The following is a 19,494-nucleotide window of genomic DNA, read 5'->3' as shown; positions in this document are numbered from 1 at the left end:
GATTAGCATTAGTTTCATACATTTTACACCATACAAGTAACTATTTCAATTTTAAAAAATCTTACTTTAACTTGATGAAACATTTATTTTAGAGAATAAAGAAAAAAATACTCAAATCAGATCAAATCTAGATTAATACTTGCTTGATGGTAATTTTACAAGCATACACATATTAAACTTCATTCGAACTGGTTGTGATCAGGATTAAATTCAGTTTGATCATATAAAAAGAAAATCCTATTTGGATTAAACTTGGTTTGACATACATTTTACACTATATGTGTAATATATATATATATATATATATACATATATACATATATTTAATCCTATCAGAATTTAACAGGGTATGACTTATTTTAGAGAAGACAGAAATAAATTTTATTCAAACTAGATCTAATCTGGATTAATATCTGCTTGATGTTAACGTTACAATCATATATATATATCAAATGTCATTCAAACTGGTTGTGATCAGGATTAATTTCAGTTTGATAATATACAAAGAAAATCCAATTTGGATTAAACTTGATTTTGACACACATTTTACACCATTCAAGTAAAAATTTCCATTAAAATAATATCTTAGACTTTAACTTGACAAAACATTTATTTTAGAGAATAAAGAAAAAAATACTCAAACAGATCTGATCTAGATTAATATTTGCTTGATGTTAATTTTACAAGCATACACATGTCAAATTTCATTAGAACTGTTTTTGATCAGGATTAATTACAGTTTGATCATATTCAAGAAAATCATGCTTGGATTAAAGTTGGTTTGACATACGTTTTACACCATATGTGTAAAAAAAATCATTTAAAAAAATCTTAACAGAATTTAAGCATACACATATCAAATTTCATTTAAACTGGTTTTGATCAGGATTAATTTCAGTTTGATGATACACAAAAAAAAATCCGATTTGGATTAAATACATATGTACATATGTGTAAAAATCTTCATCAAAAATCTTGAATTGAACTTGGTATAACATTTAGTTTAGAGAATAAAGAAATAAACTTTACACAACTAGATCTGAACTTGATTAGTATTTGTTTGATGCAAGTTTTTCAAACAGATTTGCTTGATGTTAACGTTACAAGTATACACATATCAAATTTCATTCAAACTGGTTTTGATCAGGATTAATTTCAGTTTGATCATATACAGTACAAAGAAAATCTTATTTGGATTAAACTTGGTTTGACATACATTTTAAATCATATGTGTAAAAAATTTCATTAAAAGTATCTCGAATTAAACTTGGTATAACATTTAGTTTAGAGAATAAAGAAAGAAAATTTACTCAAACTAGATCTGAACTGGATTAATATGTGTTCGAAGCAAGTATTACAAGCATATACATATCAAATTTCATTCAAACTGGATTTGATCAGGATAAAAATTCTGTTTAATCACACAAAGCAAATCGTATTTGAATGAACTTGTCTTGACATATATGTTAAAATTTGAATTTAAAACAGATCTGATCAGAATTCCACTTGTCTTAAAATCTATTTTCGAAGCTCAAGAGAGAAACATCATTCAACCTCGATCTGACCTGGATTCAAATTTTATCATATGTAAATTTTGACAAGCATACACATACCAAATTTCATTCAGACTTGACCTGATCTGGTTTAACTTGTTTCCTTAGAAAACGTTTTCTAATCAAGAGCAGACTGAGATGTGGAGAATTTACCTGTGACAGGTTTCCCACCTCCAGGTAGAAGCAGATGATGAAGGAGTTCCAGCCCACCCACAGCACCAGCCACACTGCATACTGTAAAGACACCACAGGCTTAACTCAGATAAGGCCAGTCTATATTTTTTTAGGACTGTCCCAAATGACTAATTTTCTCCCGATTAGTCTGCTGACTATTTTTACGACTAGTTGACTAATCTAATAATTTTCCTTCTTTTTTTATTTTTACTACCATAATTTAGCAATAAAATTTTTGTTGACGCTTATTAATTTGCAAAAACATTTTGGAACACTTAAATTATTTATCAAAGTACAGCTAAACACAACTAAATAACAATAATAAATCACAAATAAACAATGAAGTCAAATGCTGATAGCATTAACAAGTGCAAAATAATGGAATGTAAACAGATTCAGAACACTGACTTCACCTTTCCAACATGATTCAAAACAATTCTAAAAAAAACAAAAAAATCTAACATTATTATTATCGTATACTACTATACATGGTGGTAGTAGTAGTAGTATACATAGTATTATAATTATTATAATAATTACTAGGGCTGTCAAACAATTAACATTTTTATTCAAGTTAATTACAGCTTAAAAATTAATTAATCGTAATTAATCGCAATGAATCGCAATTCAAACCATCTATAAAATATGCCATATTTTTCGGTAAATTATTGTTGGAATGGAAAGATAAGACATAAGATGGATATATATATTCAACATGCGGTACAAAAGGACTGTATTTGTTTATTATAACAATAAATCAACAAGATGGCATTAACATTATTAACATTCTGTTAAAGCGATCCATGGATAGAAAGACTTGTAGTTTTTAAAAGATAAATGTTAGTACAAGTTATAGAAATTTTGTATTAAAACCCCTCTTAATGTTGTCGTTTTAATAAAATTTGTAAAATTTTCAATCAAAAAATAAACTAGTAGCCCGCCATTGTTGATGTCAATAATTACTTACACAATGCTCATGGGTGCTGAAGCCTATAAAATCAGTCGCACCCAAGCGCCAGCAGAGGGTGGCAAAACTCCGAAAAACACAACAAGTACACCTTTCACTGTGCTCTCATTTTAATCTGTTTGAGCGGGGCATTTGTGCGTTAATTGCGTCAAATATTTTAACGGGATTAATAAAAAAATTATTACCGCTCGTTAACGCGATAATTTTGACAGCCCTAATAATTACTCATTGCCAATCAGATTTTTCATAAAGGGTGTCATAATAAAGCTATTCTTATTGTAGAATCTAAATTCTGATGGATGCGGGATTAACTCAAGAAATCGTTATTTATATGACGAATATGACGTGTTTTGATTAAATTAAATGTTCACTGGAAGTACATTCGCTAAACCGCTAACCGTAAGCTTTACACTGTGCAAAAAAAGCACTTTTCGTCATTGCATATGATGTCAGTAATAGATTTTTATTTTCATTTTTTTCGTTTGCAAATGCTGTTAACCAGCGATTTTTCATGTTTGAAGTGTCACCTTTTAACCGTAACTTTACGTTTTGGAGAAGACTGCTAATGTTTTATAGCAGGCTAAAGTAGGTTGTCTTTTTGCCCCATTAGCCTTAATGTAGCAATACTAACATTTACAGTGTTTAATATAGCTGTGTTTCCTGATTTTCTAAGTCTGAACTTTAGTTATACGGCATGTTGATGACCAATAAACATCTGTGAAAGGAACTGGAGTCTCATATACCATAGACACGCACACACAAAAGTATACACGCACGCACGCTGGGGCCGATAAAACGCAGCCGTGAAAATCACCGCCCTCATTTTTATTTACCATGCGATAAATGGACTCATTGCATATCGCGACAGGCTTAGCAACTTCAATAAAACATGTTTTAAGTTAGCTTGATGGACTTACGATCTGCCAGCTTGTTGTCTCCTGTCATCTTCCAAAATTACAACTGGATGACGGTGCTTTAGGCATTCAAGAGACAGGACACAACAGTGTACCCTCCTTTGTTTCGTTGAAATAAGTCAATGTTTTGGCCACTCTGGTGCGCTTTTAACCTATTAACCGCAAGTTTGCGTTTTGGAGAAGACTACCGATGTTTTATAGCAGGCTAAAGTAGGTTGTCCTTTTTACCTATTAGCCTCAATGTAGCGATGCTAATGTTTACAGTGTTTAATATAGATGTGTTTCCTTATTTTGTATATCTGAACTTTAATTCTACGGCGTGTTGATGACCAATAAACATCAGTGAAAGGAACTGGAGTCTCATACGCCATCAACACGCACGCACAAATGTATGCCCGTGCGATAAATGGACTCATTGCATATCGCGACAGGCTTAGCAACTTCAATAAAACAGGTCGTTAGGTAGTTGGATGGACTTATGATCTGCCAGCTTGTTTCCTGTCTCCTGTCTTCAAAAATTACAACTGGGTGACAGCGCTTAAGGCATTTGAAGAGATAGGACACAACAGTGTACCCTCCTTTGTGTGTTGTTGTGTTCATCGACGCATGTACGTCATCCATGACGTCGACCTAGTCGGGACAGCTCTAATATTTTTTAGAACACACACAGTCTCGTCGTACTCACAAAGATGAGGTATCTGAACCGAAACTGCGCCGTGCCGAACATGCCCAAGATGACGGCCATGATGTGAAGGAAGTTGGCCAGGATGGGCGCCCACTGGTAGCCCAGAAAGTCAAACACCTGCCTCTGAAGGGCGGCCACCTAGAACGAGGAAGAATAAGAATCCCCATCAGAACATGCATGGCGGGGTCATGCATCACGCAAACGTCTGCGGCTGTTGCCACGGCAACTGCCTAGGACCCGGTGACACCCCCCTCACAAACTAATGAGGACGTACTGGCCCCAATCCCAACAATGGCCTCCACCCACACGCACAACCCAAAACCATCATCACTGTGGGCTCGTATTACACACTTATTACATTTGGACAAGACAAAAAAGATCTATTTTTAGACGCAAGGGGCTGCTAAGTTTAACTTCAGAATGGACACCAGATGGCGAACGGGGCCCTGCGGAGCATGTTTTAGGGCAAAGTTTCACCCCCCACCCACCCCCCACCACCACCAACCCCCTTCCTAGTACCAACACACAAATGCACACAAGGCAGCTGCAATTCAAAGCACTGACTGTACTGGACAAAAATGTCTGATTACCCCGCATGTAGCACGCTACTCTAATTATACCCTAGAGCTGCGCACAGTGTCTAACATTTATGGGAGGCGTACAGGAACCTCAGACCTTATCTATCTGTAATTACACTCCTACTGTACATAGTTTTGTATGAGGACCGATGTGTAATTTATTAGCCATTCCAAAAGAGAAAACTCTTTCCAGAAACAATAACTGTGTTTGTATACGCAGTTTGCTGTACGCAGCAATTTGTCTAGTTAACGGTCTTTCTTTGGAGATAACGACATATCTCGTATGTAATCTCTTTGATTTATGTGCCTTGCCATATTACTAAAAAGGCCCCCTTTCATAAATCTTATAGATGTTGTTATTACCAAGAGCAACAACAGATCCAGGTCCCCAAAACAACTATAAATACAAAGATAATCAGTGTAATACTTGCGAAAGAAACTGTTAGTGTAATAAAAATGGGCAGATTTCAGACTAGAGACGCATATATGCGTTTAATTATGCGCTATGAAATTTTAGCATTGCTTCCAAATTTGCCATATGGATCAGATCAGGGCTAATTCTAGTTTGAACTGACATTTTACAGATTTATGGCTGAATAAACCGAATATTTCTTACAAATCTAAATTCCGTTAAACCAGATTACAATTGGAATTTGCTTAGAGTCTCCACTTTCCATCCATACAAAGCTCAATTCAAAATTAAAATTGTATCATAATACTAGAAACTAAAATTTCTGGAGAAATTTCTCTGGGTCTTTGCTGTGTGGAGATACACATCATAGCCCCGTTTGGGGACATTGGGGTTTTTTGCCATTGAAAATGAATGGGGAAAAAATTTGCCGTCCGTGGCCATCAATGGCATCGACTTACATATGCGTCAATGGAATCCAAGTACACTGGCATCAATAGAATCGACAAACATGGCCGTCAATGGCAGTAAACAAAGCAAATGTCAGTGAAAATGAATGGGAAATTTGGACGTCCATGGCCGTCAATGGCATCGACTCACATAGGCGTCAATGGAATCCAAGTATATTGGCATCAATAGAATTGACACACATGGCCGTCACTGGCATCTGTCTAAATTGGCCTCAATGATATGTTAATGCCATTGGAAATGAATGGGAAATTTGAACGTCCATGGCCGTCAATGGCATTGACTTACATATGCGTTAATGGAATAGGGGACATTTGGGGGACAGGTGTTATCAATATCTGGTCTTTTCCTGTTGTTTTGCGGACATTGTTTTTTTTGCCATTGAAAATGAATGGGAAATTTGGACATCCATAGACGTCAATGGCATCCACTCACATATGCGTCAATGGAATCCAAGTCCATTAGCATCAATAGACTCGACATACATGGCCGTCAATGGCATCAATGCAATGTAAATTTCATTGGAAATTCCATTGGAAGTGAATGAGAAATTCTGTAAAAACTTTTATGCCCCTCATCGTCCCGGAATTTTTGATATCCAAATTATGTGATTTGGTGAGAAATTGTCGGACTAGATACTTTTTTTTTTTTTTTTTTTTTTTTTTTTTTTTTTAAATCGGTGAAAAATCGCCGTTTACGGGCGACGGAAAATTTTTTGGGGATCGTTCGATAAATTCTCTGCGTCTGCATAAAAATTGAACAGTGCCAATCGGTCAAACGGTATGGGCTGTGCGGCACGCCGAAAAAATCCCATTAAAAAAAAACAACCTGCATAATGCTATCTGGGTCTTTTCCAAAAACTCAGATAATTACGTTTACACTTCCTTCAAATTGGACTCAATCTAGACTGAAATTGGTTTCACTTTAGTTTTACATACACATAGACTTCAAAATGATATTGACGGATAAGATTCCACCTTTAAGTAGGGGCCCATCCCACAATCTGCTTCAGTTATTCGCAGTCGGTTGCAGCGACACACGCAGCGATCCAACGACGGATTTAGGTTGAAAAAGTAGTAGAAAGGATTGTCTCAGGAGTGATTTGTCCGGGGATTTAAGGTAATTATTATATTTTTCGTTTTTCGTTTCATAGTAAAAAGCTCTTTGTTGTAAGGCTGCTGCCACACTGTCTAAGAGACTAGCATGATTCTTCGACATATTTACATAAAATAAATGCTAACTGCCCGTTTTTTGCTCTTTTGACAAAGAATCAAGGCTGTTTTACGTCCATATCTATAAATAATTCAGGGATTTAAGCATTTATTCACAAGGATTTTTAACATAAAAAGCTCTTGCAAGACTGCCGCCACATTGTCTGACAGATTTGCATCTTGCTTTGACATATTAATGTAAAATAAATGCTAACCGCCTGCTGTTGTGCTCTTTTAACAAGAATCGAGACTGTTTTATGTCCATATCCATAAAGAATTCAGGGATTTAACCATTTATTCACAAGAATTTTCACTGAAAAAGCTGTTTACATAAAGCGGTCGCCAAATTGACTAACAGATTTGCATCGTACTTCGACATATTTTTGTAAAATAAATGCTAACTGCCTGCTTTTTTTGCTCTTTTAACAAAGAATCGAGACTGTTTTATGTCCATATCCATAAAGAGTTCAGGGATTTAACCATTTATTCACAAGAATTTTCACCGGAAAAGCTCTGTTTACATAAGGCTGCCGCCACATTGACTAACAGACTAGCGTCGTACTTCGACATATTTACGTAAAATAAATGCTAACTGCGAGTTTTTTGCTTTTAACCAAGAATCGAGACTGTTTTACGTCCATATCTATAAAGAATTCAGGGATTTAAGCATTTATTCACAAGAATTTTCACCGGAAAACCTCTGTTTACATAAAGAGGCCGCCACATTGACTAACAGACTAGAAACGAACATCAACAAATTTTCGTAAAATGAATGCTAACGGCACGTTTTTTGTTGTTGTTGTTGTTGCTTTTAACCAAGAATCGAGACTGTTTTGCATCCATATCTATAAAGAATTCGGGGATTTAAGCATTTATTCACACGAACTTTCACCGGAAAAGCTCTGTTTACATCAGGCGCCCGCTAGCTAGATTTACTAACAGACTAGCATTGTACTTCGACATATTTATGTAAAATAAATGCTAACTGCACGCTTTTTTTTTTTGCTTTTAACCAAGAATCGAGACTGTTTTACGTCCACATCTATAGAGAATTCAGGGATTTAAGCATTTATTCACAAGAATTTTTAACGAAAAAAGCTTTTTCTGATTCCACTCGGTCAACTTTGACGGCCACGCCAACAATGCAGGACCCCTATTAATGGGCCCCGCGCTCTGTGTCCCGTCAATATCATTTTTAAGTCTATTACATAAATAACAAATATATTAAAACCACAGCAAATCTAAAATAATTTTGGCATTAAAAGTGGATTAGATCTGGATTGCGTAAGAGTTTACATATTGAAAACTCGCCATGTATACGAAAATTTAATCTGAATCAGAGATTAATTCAATTGGCAAAGCATTAGACCTTAATATGGAGTTCACACTTCAACTGCAACCCAATCAAGATTGAATTTGGTTTTATATTAGGTTTACAGCATATACAAAACAAACTTAATTCAAACAATAGTCAATATCGGATAAACTTGACCTAAAATTTGACAGACTCTGTATAAGCAAGGCATTGAATTTGAAACTGGATCAGATCTTGATCATTCAAATTGAATCTAGTCAAGACGCAACTTGGTTGGGCATTAAAGTTCTACAGTTTACACATTGCAGCTGTCATTCAAACTAGAGATTGTCTTGATTAAACTTGACATACATTTTAGTACAGACTGTGTGTGAACCGTGGTTTTAGGTAATCTCGATCTGATTTTAAAGCAACAGCATACACATGATAAATTTAATTTAAACTAAAGCTAATCTAAAATAAACATGACGTTAAAGATTCTGCATAAAGAAAGCACAATTCATTGAAAGTGGATTAGATATCGATTCATTCTGACTGAATCCAATCTGGATTGTATTTGGACATTTGTTTCAAAGTCTATACATTGCATCTTTCAAACTAGAGGCGATTTTGATTACTAGGGCTGCATCTATCGATGATTTAAAGAATCGACTAATCTGTCAATTAGTTAGTTCGAATAATCGAATTCGGAGCATTTCATGCGTTGCAGAATAAATTTTAGGAGATGTAAAATAAAAGCTTGCTAACATTACACTTTCAAAAGAACATTAAATGTGAATACAAAAGAAAATTTCCGAGTGTGTTATCAAACTATGCAGAATTTCATTTCACAAGAGTAATAACTGCATTTATAAATCAATTAAAATGCCTGATCTTAGCCTGAAACAGTATTAAACAACTAAATGAGGATCAAAGTACAATAAAAGAATTGGCTGACTTGCATAGCAAAAATCCATTAGCTTAAATGCTATAAAATGCTAACTTTTTTAATTTATTTTTTTACAGTGCTCTTAACAAATCATTCAAACACACATATTCCCACAAAAACATTCTAACTATACTTCTTAACTAAATTACGAATACATAAAACAAATATATTAGCTCATACTAAAAACTTATGTTGATCTGAACAAGGAAAAGCTGGATCCAGCCATGTAAGATGACTTATGTCATATTCACTGTTACCACTCGAGGTCAGTGTCCGCGCAAATCAGAAAAACTAAATGCAAACACTTTCAAAACAAACCATTACAACGCCATTTTAACTAAACGAATCCTCGAAGCAGCAAAATTTGATTCGAAGCTTTTTTTCTAATCGAATTACTCGAGTTTATAGATTAATCATTGCAGCTTTAAACTTGACATACATTATATTTTACAGCGGACTGTGTATAAATTGTGTGATTTTATATATCGATAATATAGATTTGATCTGAATTTACAGCATATACTGTACATAACACATTTTATTCAACCTGCAGCTGATCCAGAATAACCTTCACATTTGATTTTAAGGACTGCATTAAAAAAAAAACACTAGTTTTTATTGAAAATCGATCTGATCTCGATTCATTCCAACTAAATCCAGTCCTGATTGAACTCGGTTGGACGTTTGTTTTACAGTTTGTACATTGCAGCTTTCATTCAAACTAGGGACAATCTTTATTCAAAATAGAACAGACGGTCCATGAACAAGGAATTTATGTAATCCAGATCTGATCTGGATACAATTCAATAAACATATTTGACTACTTAGAGAAACACATGGTTATTTTTCAGTCTATATTTTTCAGTTTTGGTCGATTTTAGCGACGCCGGTGGACAAAAGCGGTACTGTTTTGCCTTCAGGAAGACTGCGTTTCCCATGAGGACCAGCACGCACCCGCACAGTGGTGTAAAATCATGATATCCCAGTTGCAGATGGATTAAAAAACATTTCTGTTTCCAGCAGCTGTGTGAAGGATGAAAAGTAATAAGGTAATGAATCCAGTTGTGATATGACGGTTACCAAATAACTGGCTAAGCCCCCCCACCCCACCCAAACTTCTCAGTGCTGACGAGTTTGGTTGGGGGGCGTAACGCCAGCCTATTTTTATTCTGTTTATTCTGGTAGCCTCCCTTTCTTTTTCCTCCTCAGTCAAAACTTTTTGTCTCTTTTGCTGCTCTGCCATCTTTGCAGAATTGCCGTAGTCAGCACATTTGTAATTTTTTTTTGTGTGTGTGTGGCAGGGTTAATGCCACCCTCTTCAAAGTTAATCAGTGCCGGTGAAAGCGATACAGACGATAAAGCGATAAAGAGGTGTCATCTAAGCAAGGGCGTAGGTTTGGTCTCAACCAGTGGCGCCACCAGGGGGTGGCCAGGGGTGGCCACGGCCACCCCTATAAATTGGTTGGTCACCCCACTGGCCACCCCGCTTGCCAGTATATCGTTAGATTGTTGTAGCATCCGTTATGCATTTCATCCCAAATGAATGCATTTATTTTGTTTGGTTAAATGTACACCCTATGCCTAATATACAGTATACATAAGACAATAGGGCTGCACCTATCGAATATTTTAGTAATCGAGTATTCGACTGAAAATTCTATCGATTAATCGAGTAATCGGATAAAACATTTTCTAGGTAAAGAGCAATTATAAATACACATGAGAAAACAAGACATTTCACTTAAGATTGAACCATTTTCAGACAATCAATGTCTTAATTTTCGATGTACATTGTTGAAAACAGCAAACAATTGCATCTCAGACGTGACTAGAAAAAAAAAAAAACAAATTCTTGGCTTACACTCAAAAAACTTCCAGATCTTATAAAAAATTAAAAAAATAAATAAACTATATTTCTTACCAAAAAATGTCATTACGCTTACACACATCCCTGTAAAAGTTAGGTGTTTTCCCCACGTGTTTCAATTGAATTTCCATTCGTGTCAAGCTATTTTTAAGTTCTAGTTAAGTTTTAAGTTAGTCTTGTAAGTCCTGATAGGATTTTGTGTTTTTGCAGTGTTCAAAATAGGGCTGCAGCTATCGATTATTTTACTAGTCGATTTATCGATGAACTACTTAGTTCGAAAAATCAAGTAATCGGATAAGGAACATAAAAAAATGAAAATACCTGAGCTGAGCCTCAAACGGTATAAAAAAAAAAAGAAGAGGATCTATGTACAACAAAAAAACAATTGGCTAACTTACATAGCAAAAGTCCGCTAGCTTAAATGCTATAAAATGCAAACTTTTTTTTTTACCATGCTCTTAACAAATGGTTCAAACATGTATGCCCACAAAAAACAGTTAAATATACCTATAAACTAAAATAGAAATGCATTAAAAAACAAACATTTGCTCAAACAAAAACTTAGCTTATGTTGGTCTTAACAGACAGCAGCTGGATTCAGCCATGTGAAAAGAGGCACACTAGAGGGCAGTGTATCCACCCAAATCAATGCAACTAAATGCAAACATTTTCGAAACAAACCATTACAACGCCACTATAATTAAACGAATACTCGAAGCAGCAAATTTAATTTGAATCTTTTTTTTTCTAATCGAATACTCGAGTTAATCGATTAATTGTTGCAGCACTATGACACAATAAAACAGAATTGTTGTGGAACTCAAAATGTTGACTGGACAATTATGGACTACGCACATTAAATCATTAGTAACATCAAATATTACACAATACACCAAATTATATCAGTAGCCGTGTCCTTAAGTCTTTCTGGTAGTTTTCCCCTGACCTTTTTACTGCAATAATATAATGAAAACCTGAAATTATGGCTTTTAGTTTTGGTGTGCCACCCCTAGATTTTAAGTGGCCCCATCTGGCCACCCCTATGAAAAATTTCTGGAGGCGCCACTGGTCTCAACGTTGGTAGGGACAAGCGGGTGGCAGGGCTACATTTCTCACGAATATAAACCTAACAGGATAGAATCTGTATTGACTTATAATAACCTTTATGTGTATCGGTCAGGTGAGACACAGTTCGATTCAAAGCATTTCAAAAACTACAAAAGAAACATTTTGAAAAATTCCGGAATAAATGTCTGGATTTTATTAGAAAATTTAAGTCGCAAGATTTGAATATAACTTAAATTATGTTAACGTACACAATGAATACAAACTTGTTAATAATCTCTTTACTATCCATGAATTAAAAAAATTTGTCTTAAGACCACTAAACTTGGTCGTTCTAAATTAGGTAAAACACAACTGCTTTTTTCCACAAGCACAGCCAAACTCAAGATAAAAAGACCCACATTAATAAAATGAAAATGAAAATTGGGGAGAAGGAGGTGAACCTCAGTTCACTACATTTCTTACAGATTAATTAATGTTAGCAGTACAAAACACATACAGGAGGACACTACTATCTAAGCAGCTTCCTACTCGTGTTTTGCAGGTTAGCAAATTCACAGTTTAAGTTATGCTAACTCTGATGCAGGTCAGACTTTTAATAGCAAAATTCATGGTGATTTTACAACACCGGTGGATAAAACCGGTAGTGTTTTGCCTTAAGGAAGACGTGTTTCCCATAAGGACCAGGGCACACCTGCACAGTGTTGTAAAATCATAATGGTCGCCTGCAGATGGATTAAAAAACATCTGTTTCCAATGTTAACAGTAATAAACACTTACAGGAGGACACTTCTACCTAAGCAGCTTCCTACTCGAGTTTTGCAGGTTAGCAAAGTCACACAGTTTAATGTTATGCCAACTCTGATGCAGGTCAGACTTTCGAAAGCAAAATTAGTGGTGGTTTTTGCGACGCCGGTGGATAAAAAGCGGTAATGTTTTGCCTGAAGGAAGACTGCGTTGCCCATGAGGACCAGTGTGTTCCCCAGCTCCACAACATTGACGTCTTTTTACATTACTTACATTGGCTGCTACTGGCCAAAAAAAAAAAAAAAAACTTCTAATATCCCTCCTCTTTGAAGGGGGCGGAGGAGGTGGCATGTTGTTGACATTTCTGTCGGGGCTGTGAGTGTGTGTGAAGGAAAAAAATGGAATAGCACATTAGTCAAGCGAAAAGTGTGTAAATGTAAGTCTGGACATAAAGAAAATAATTCTCTTAATTATGGTCGGGTTAATTCTATCCTTACAATATATGGGAAGACAATCTAAATGATCTATATAACTGAACTCATTATATAATGCAAATAAGATTGCTTAAAAGTTGGTGGGGACAAATTGAGCATCCTAAAAAGTCGGTAGTGTTATGTCCCTACTGTCCTTATACAAACCTACGCCCTTGCATTCGAGTAGGTGTCAGTCGACTTATCATCACAAATGTTATGAAAATATTTAATAATGGTTGAAAAGTTACCTAGTGTTGCTTTAACCCAGGACTGAATACGATTTCAGTCCAATTAGGTCAGATTAGGATGAAATTTTTGAGGTTTAAAATTGGTTTGAAAATAGTTTCCCATCATAAAGAACATTTGAAACTGAGTTTTCCGCTTTCAAGGAAGATTTTTGCCTTGCAGGGAATCAATTGGCGTTATATAAAGTCCATGGTAGCCAACTCACCAGCTGCAGGGAGCATATGACCAGCAGCGTGCATCTCCCGTCGCACTTCCCCATCTTGGAGGGCTCGGCACGCGGCTTGGGGCCGCGGAGGCTCCGGGGGAAGGACGGCTCCCCGCTCAGATCCAGACTTGCCTGGCAGAGTCAGCTCACACCATTCCGGGCTGAGGAGGCCCTCCCTCCTTCCTTCCTTCCTTCCCCTCCGAGGCTCCTCGACTGGTACTTGCCCCTCACAGCTGGCGACCCATTTTACGCTCAAAATTTCCAATTCTTTTTCCTTCTTTCGCGTCGGGCCCGCTGCGGTCAGACCACCAGCGACAAGCGAATCACCTCGGCCACACCTTCCGGAGGGTCTGGAGGGAGGGATTGAGGGGGGGCACATACACACGCACACACAAAGGCACAAAGAGAGGCGGAAAAGTGTTATGATGGGCCCAAGGCTGCAGACAGAAATGAGCATCATATGATAGCCGGATTATTCGGTGATATAGCAGCCGAGCCCGCAGTGTAGCTTCGGAGGCGACGGACGCACAAAGCAGCCCGTTGTGACTCACCACGTTCGGATGAACAACAATCGCGGGCCCCCTCGGAGACTCCTCTTCCCGTATCGTCTTCCACCTCGGTCGCGCTCCACCGACACCGGTTTAGATTCCTTTTCGGGGATTCCGGTAAGGAAAGAGGGGGGGAAAGGACACCGGGCAGCCTCGCTTCGTCTCCCGTCGCCGTCTTTTGTCAACAATCGGTGCCGGGGCGTGCGCAGGAGGAGCCGGAGGAGTGAGGGGAAAGAGGCGGGAGAGCGTGGAGGAGGGTGGTTGGGGGCTGGCCGTGGTGGCGACCCCCCTCAAGGAGGAGCTGCCTGCTTCCTGCAAGGAGGGGGGAGAAAAAGAGGAGCAACAAAAGGACATCAGCGTGTATGAGCGGATGCACGCACGCCCGGTAGCAGAGCAGAGATGGATGGATGAATGGATGGGTGGGAAAGGGAGAAGAAGATGTCCTTGACTACTTAGGTTCATTCTCACTGTGATCTCAAAGAAAAAACACAAATATAAACATATACAATAGAAAAAGAAAATGATCAAATCTAGTTCAGAACAGGATCAATTTTGGTTTTACATTCCATTTTACAAAGAGAGCAAAAATGACCAATTTTCGTTCAAAATGCTTCTGATCTGGTATGTATTTAGACTTTGAAGTAAAGTTTCTTTCCAATTAAGACCTGTTACCATACTCAGGTTTGCACTGAAATTTCAGGCATTGCACTGCTAATGCCACAACATTGTCACAGGCATCGCACTAAAGCCCCTTTCAGACATACGCTGAACTCCGGTTAAATCCCGGCCACAGACATCATTACCAGGCCCGGAGTGACTAATTGGGAGCTTCTGGACGATTCCCGATGGGCCGGCCGGCCAGATGGGCCGGTCTGGGTTTTATAAAAAGAAAAAAATTACACTGTTATAATTTTTTGTTTGGTATTTATTTATGACAGTGTCAGTGAGTATAACTTACATTGTTACCGCTGTCCCTGTGGGCCGTCTTAAAAAAAAAAAAAAAAAATAAATATATATATATATATATATATATGTTTTTTTTTTTTAAGACGGCCCACAGGGACAGCAGTAACTGAATATATATATATATATATATATATATATATATATATAATAAAAAGAAGAAAATATTAATTTAATAATATAATGTAAATAATATCGATATATATTATAAAAAGAAAAAAATATTAATTTAATTATATAATTTAAATTTTATATATATATATATGTATTATAAAAAGAAAAAAATTACACTGTTATAATTTTTTGTTTGGTATTTATTTATGACAGTTTCAGTGAGTATAACTTACATTCTGTCCGCTGTCCCTGTGGGCCGTCTTAAAAAAAAAAAAAAAAATATATATATATATATATATATATATGTTCTCTTTGCACTTTATCTCCTACCTTTAGGATCAGTTATAAAAAAACATAATATCTCTTTTCATTTTTATGCTGATGACCTGCAGCTGTATCTCCCCCTGAGACCCAACGAACAAACTGCTCTCACTAAATTAATGGAGTGCATATCCGATGTGAAGCAGTGGCTAGCGCAAAACTTTTTACATCTTAACGAAAGCAAAACTGAATATATTACTTTTGGCACACCTTCTATGTTAAATGCCCTTGAGCCCAACCCTGGCACTCTGGCTCCCTTTTTTAAAACACATGTTAAAAATCTCGGAGTGATATTCGATTGCAGGCTCAACTTTGAAAAACAGATTAGTTCTGTTGTAAGAGCAAGTTTTTTCCAGCTCCGTCTCCTGGCCAAAGTGAAGCCTTTTCTTACTCGCCACGACTTGGAAAAAGCAATTCACGCTTTTATAAGCTCAAGGCTGGATTACTGCAACGCTCTTTATGTTGGTCTTCCCAAATCCTCAGTTTCTCGTCTCCAACTTGTTCAAAATGCTGCTGCTCGATTTTTAACAGATACACCTAGACGTGAACATATTACCCCCGTGCTATCATCGCTCCACTGGCTTCCAGTCCATTTTAGAATTGATTTTAAACTTTTACTGTTTGTTTTTAATTCTATTAATGGCCAGGCTCCTTCTTACTTATCAGAAATTTTAACCATCCGTAACTCTGGCAGGAGTCTTCGCTCTACCGGCCAACTTCATTTGCAAGTCCCAAGGTCCAAACTCAAACAGTGGGGAGACCGATCTTTTGCGGTTGCTGCACCCAGGTTATGGAATAGTCTTCCCCCGGAAATCCGCACCACTACAAATTTGGGCCTTTTTAAATCTCGTTTAAAGACACACCTTTTTAGACTCGCCTTTCCCCAAGATTAGTTTAGCCTGGTTTTATTTCTTTAGGGTTTTTAATGTTTTCGGATTTTATCTGTTTTATTGTTTTGTTTGGTGTCTGACTAATCGTGATGCGATGGTTCGTTTTTTTTCTTTTCTTTTCTTCCTAATGTCATTTTATAACACTTTCCTGCCTTTTATTTACTATGTGCCATGTTTGTCTTTGTTGTAAAGCACTTTGGGGACCTTTCGGGTTTTGTAAAGGGCTATATAAATAAATTTGATTTGATTTTGAATTTGATATATATATATATATATATATATATATATATATATATATATATATATATATATATATATATATATATATATATTAGGGCTGTCAAAATTATCGCGTAAATGGGCGGTAATTAATTTTTTAAATTAATCACGTTAAAATATTTGACGCAATTAACGCACATGCCCCGCTCAGACAGATTTAAATGACAGTAGAGTGAAATGTCGACTTGTTAATTGTGTTTTATGGAGTTTTGCCGCCCTCTGCTGGCGCTTGGGTGTGACTGATTTTATAGGCTTCAGCACCCATGAGCATTGTGTAAGTAATTATTGACATCAACAATGGCGGGCTACTAGTTTATTTTTTGATTGAAAATTTTACAAATTTTATTAAAACGAAAACATTAAGAGGGGTTTTATATATATAATAACATAATAATATAATATAAAATTTCTATAACTTGTACTAACATTTATCTTTTAAGAACTACAAGTCTTTCTATCCATGGATCGCATTAACAGAATGGTAATAATGTTAATGCCATCTGGTTGATTTATTGTTATAATAAACAAATACAGTCCTTATGTACGTATGTTGAATGTATATATCCATCTTGTGTCTTATCTTTCCATTCCAACAATTTATTTTACAGAATATATATATAATTTACAGAAAAATATGGCATATTTTATAGATGGTTTGAATTGCGATTAATTGCGATTAATTACGATTAATTAATTTTTAAGCTGTAATTAACTCGATTAAAAATTTTAATCGTTTGACAGCCCTAATATATATATATATATATATATATATATTTTTTTTTTTCCAGACGCATCCTCACGTGTGCAGACGAAAAATACAGCATGCAGCTCCGCCCCCTAATTGTAGTCTGTATTGAGCCAAATTATCTGCTACCTCGGTGCTCGGATGGATAAAAAGAGCAAGGGTGGCACTGAAAAAATAAGAATTAGAAAAGCACTCGTGAAAGAATCGTCAAAATGCGCAAAAACAGCTAATTTTTTCATGCAACGACCTCGCTGCATCAAACTACAGAGGATTACAACGAAATTGGTATGGCCAGATGGCGAATAAAATGCAACTTGCACCGTGTGATACGACAATATGTAATTGTGGAAACTTGTAGCACCTCACAAGGGATATGTAGCAGCAAGCATTAGCCATAATGACCACACCACAGGTGCAGAGCATGAAGGTAGGATTGCCATGTTGTTCAGTGAGTGAAAATTAGAATTAATATAATCAATTACGTGGCGTTTTTAAAGTGGAAATGGAAAATGGATAATCGTATCATTAGAAGTTGTTACAATGTGTAATACTTATTTTATTGTTACGTTGCTATGTTTGTTTAATCTGTAATTTAATCTGTATTTTCTTAATATTTGATGTTGCAGAAAAGGTCTTATTTATTAATTTATTTTTCAAATGTATCATTTAATATAGTCTTTTAAAATCCATTTTTAAATTTGTTCAAAATGATGTTGTGTTGCACTTGTTAAAATAAAGCCACCTTGTTAAACAACCATTACCTGCACTGAATTGGAATACACAGAATTACAGTACACGGCTTTAGAGAACACTGAATTTAACACGTGTATGCATAATGACATTATTATAAATGAGTGGGCCGGTCTGAGGCATGAAATTCCAGGGCCGAAAATGAGTCCCACTCCGGCCCTGATCATTAATATTAATGTGTGACTTCGTCATTCTTTGCGCGACACCTTATCAGAGGGGGCCGAGCTTAGTTTAGTAATAGCCGAAGACGGCACACGCTTATGTCGGATTAAAGCTCGGATTTACTTACGATAGGATTTCACTTCGAAAGCTGTACCGCATACAAACAGGAAGGATTGTATCGGTTCGAGGATTCAAGATATTATATTTTTTGTACCATGCATGCGAGATTGAAGCATTTATTCGCAGGAATTTTCTTCTTTGTTTACACATGGAGGCGGCTAATTTTCGTAACTGACTAGCCTCATAGTTTACTTTTCACCAAAATCGAGACTGTTTTACGTCCATATCAATAAAGAATTCGGAGATTTAAGCATTTATTCACAAGAGTTTTCGCCACAAAAGCGCTGTTTACACCAGGTGGCCGCTAGCCTCATTCGCTAACATAGTAGCATTGCACCTCTTCAATATATGTAAAATAAACGCTAACTGCACGGTTTATTCACTTTTAATACAGAGTCATGACTGTTTTACGTCCTTATCTATGACGAATTTGGGGATTTAACCATTTATTCACAAGAATTTTCACCAGAAAAGCTCCTTTTACGCCAGGCAGCCACTAGCCTCATTTGCTAACATAGTAGCATGGTACTTCGTCAATATGCGTAAAATAAACGCTAACTGCACGGTTTCTTTGCTTTTAACCAAGAATTGAGACTATTTTCTATGCGACAATATTTGCTCTTCGAAATAGCCTTTATTCATTCATTTATTATTTTTGGAGTAAAAACTAAATTTTACCGACGAAAACATGTTTTAGTAAATGTTGACAAAAACTAGACGAAAATAGTCTTGGGTTCTCATCAACAAAAACTAGACGACAAACACATTTTGTGATGACTACAACCCCTAGCAAAAAG

The 19,494-nt window shown here is 36.3% G+C and overlaps 1 protein-coding gene across 1 annotated transcript in view; it reads right to left on the bottom strand.

The window, feature by feature from the left end:
- The window catches only part of nkain1 (sodium/potassium transporting ATPase interacting 1), a 38,748-nt gene extending 24,095 nt beyond the window's left edge, over positions 1–14,653 (bottom strand). Inside the window, exons 1-4 of the mRNA XM_057828148.1 lie at positions 14,357–14,653; positions 13,806–14,155; positions 4,294–4,431; positions 1,707–1,787 (exon numbers count right to left, since the gene is read on the bottom strand). Of these exons, the coding sequence (XP_057684131.1) occupies positions 1,707–1,787; positions 4,294–4,431; positions 13,806–13,859 (273 nt within the window). The 5' untranslated portion in view covers positions 13,860–14,155; positions 14,357–14,653. The remainder of the gene's footprint in view (positions 1–1,706; positions 1,788–4,293; positions 4,432–13,805; positions 14,156–14,356) is intronic.
- Between the last annotated feature and the right edge of the window lie 4,841 nt (positions 14,654–19,494).

Source organism: Corythoichthys intestinalis, chromosome 22, assembly GCF_030265065.1.
Source record: "Corythoichthys intestinalis isolate RoL2023-P3 chromosome 22, ASM3026506v1, whole genome shotgun sequence".
In the NCBI taxonomy this organism is placed as follows: Eukaryota; Metazoa; Chordata; class Actinopteri; order Syngnathiformes; family Syngnathidae; genus Corythoichthys; species Corythoichthys intestinalis.
Note: the sequence above shows the minus strand (reverse complement) of the source record. Positions and strands in the feature narration are given on the sequence as shown.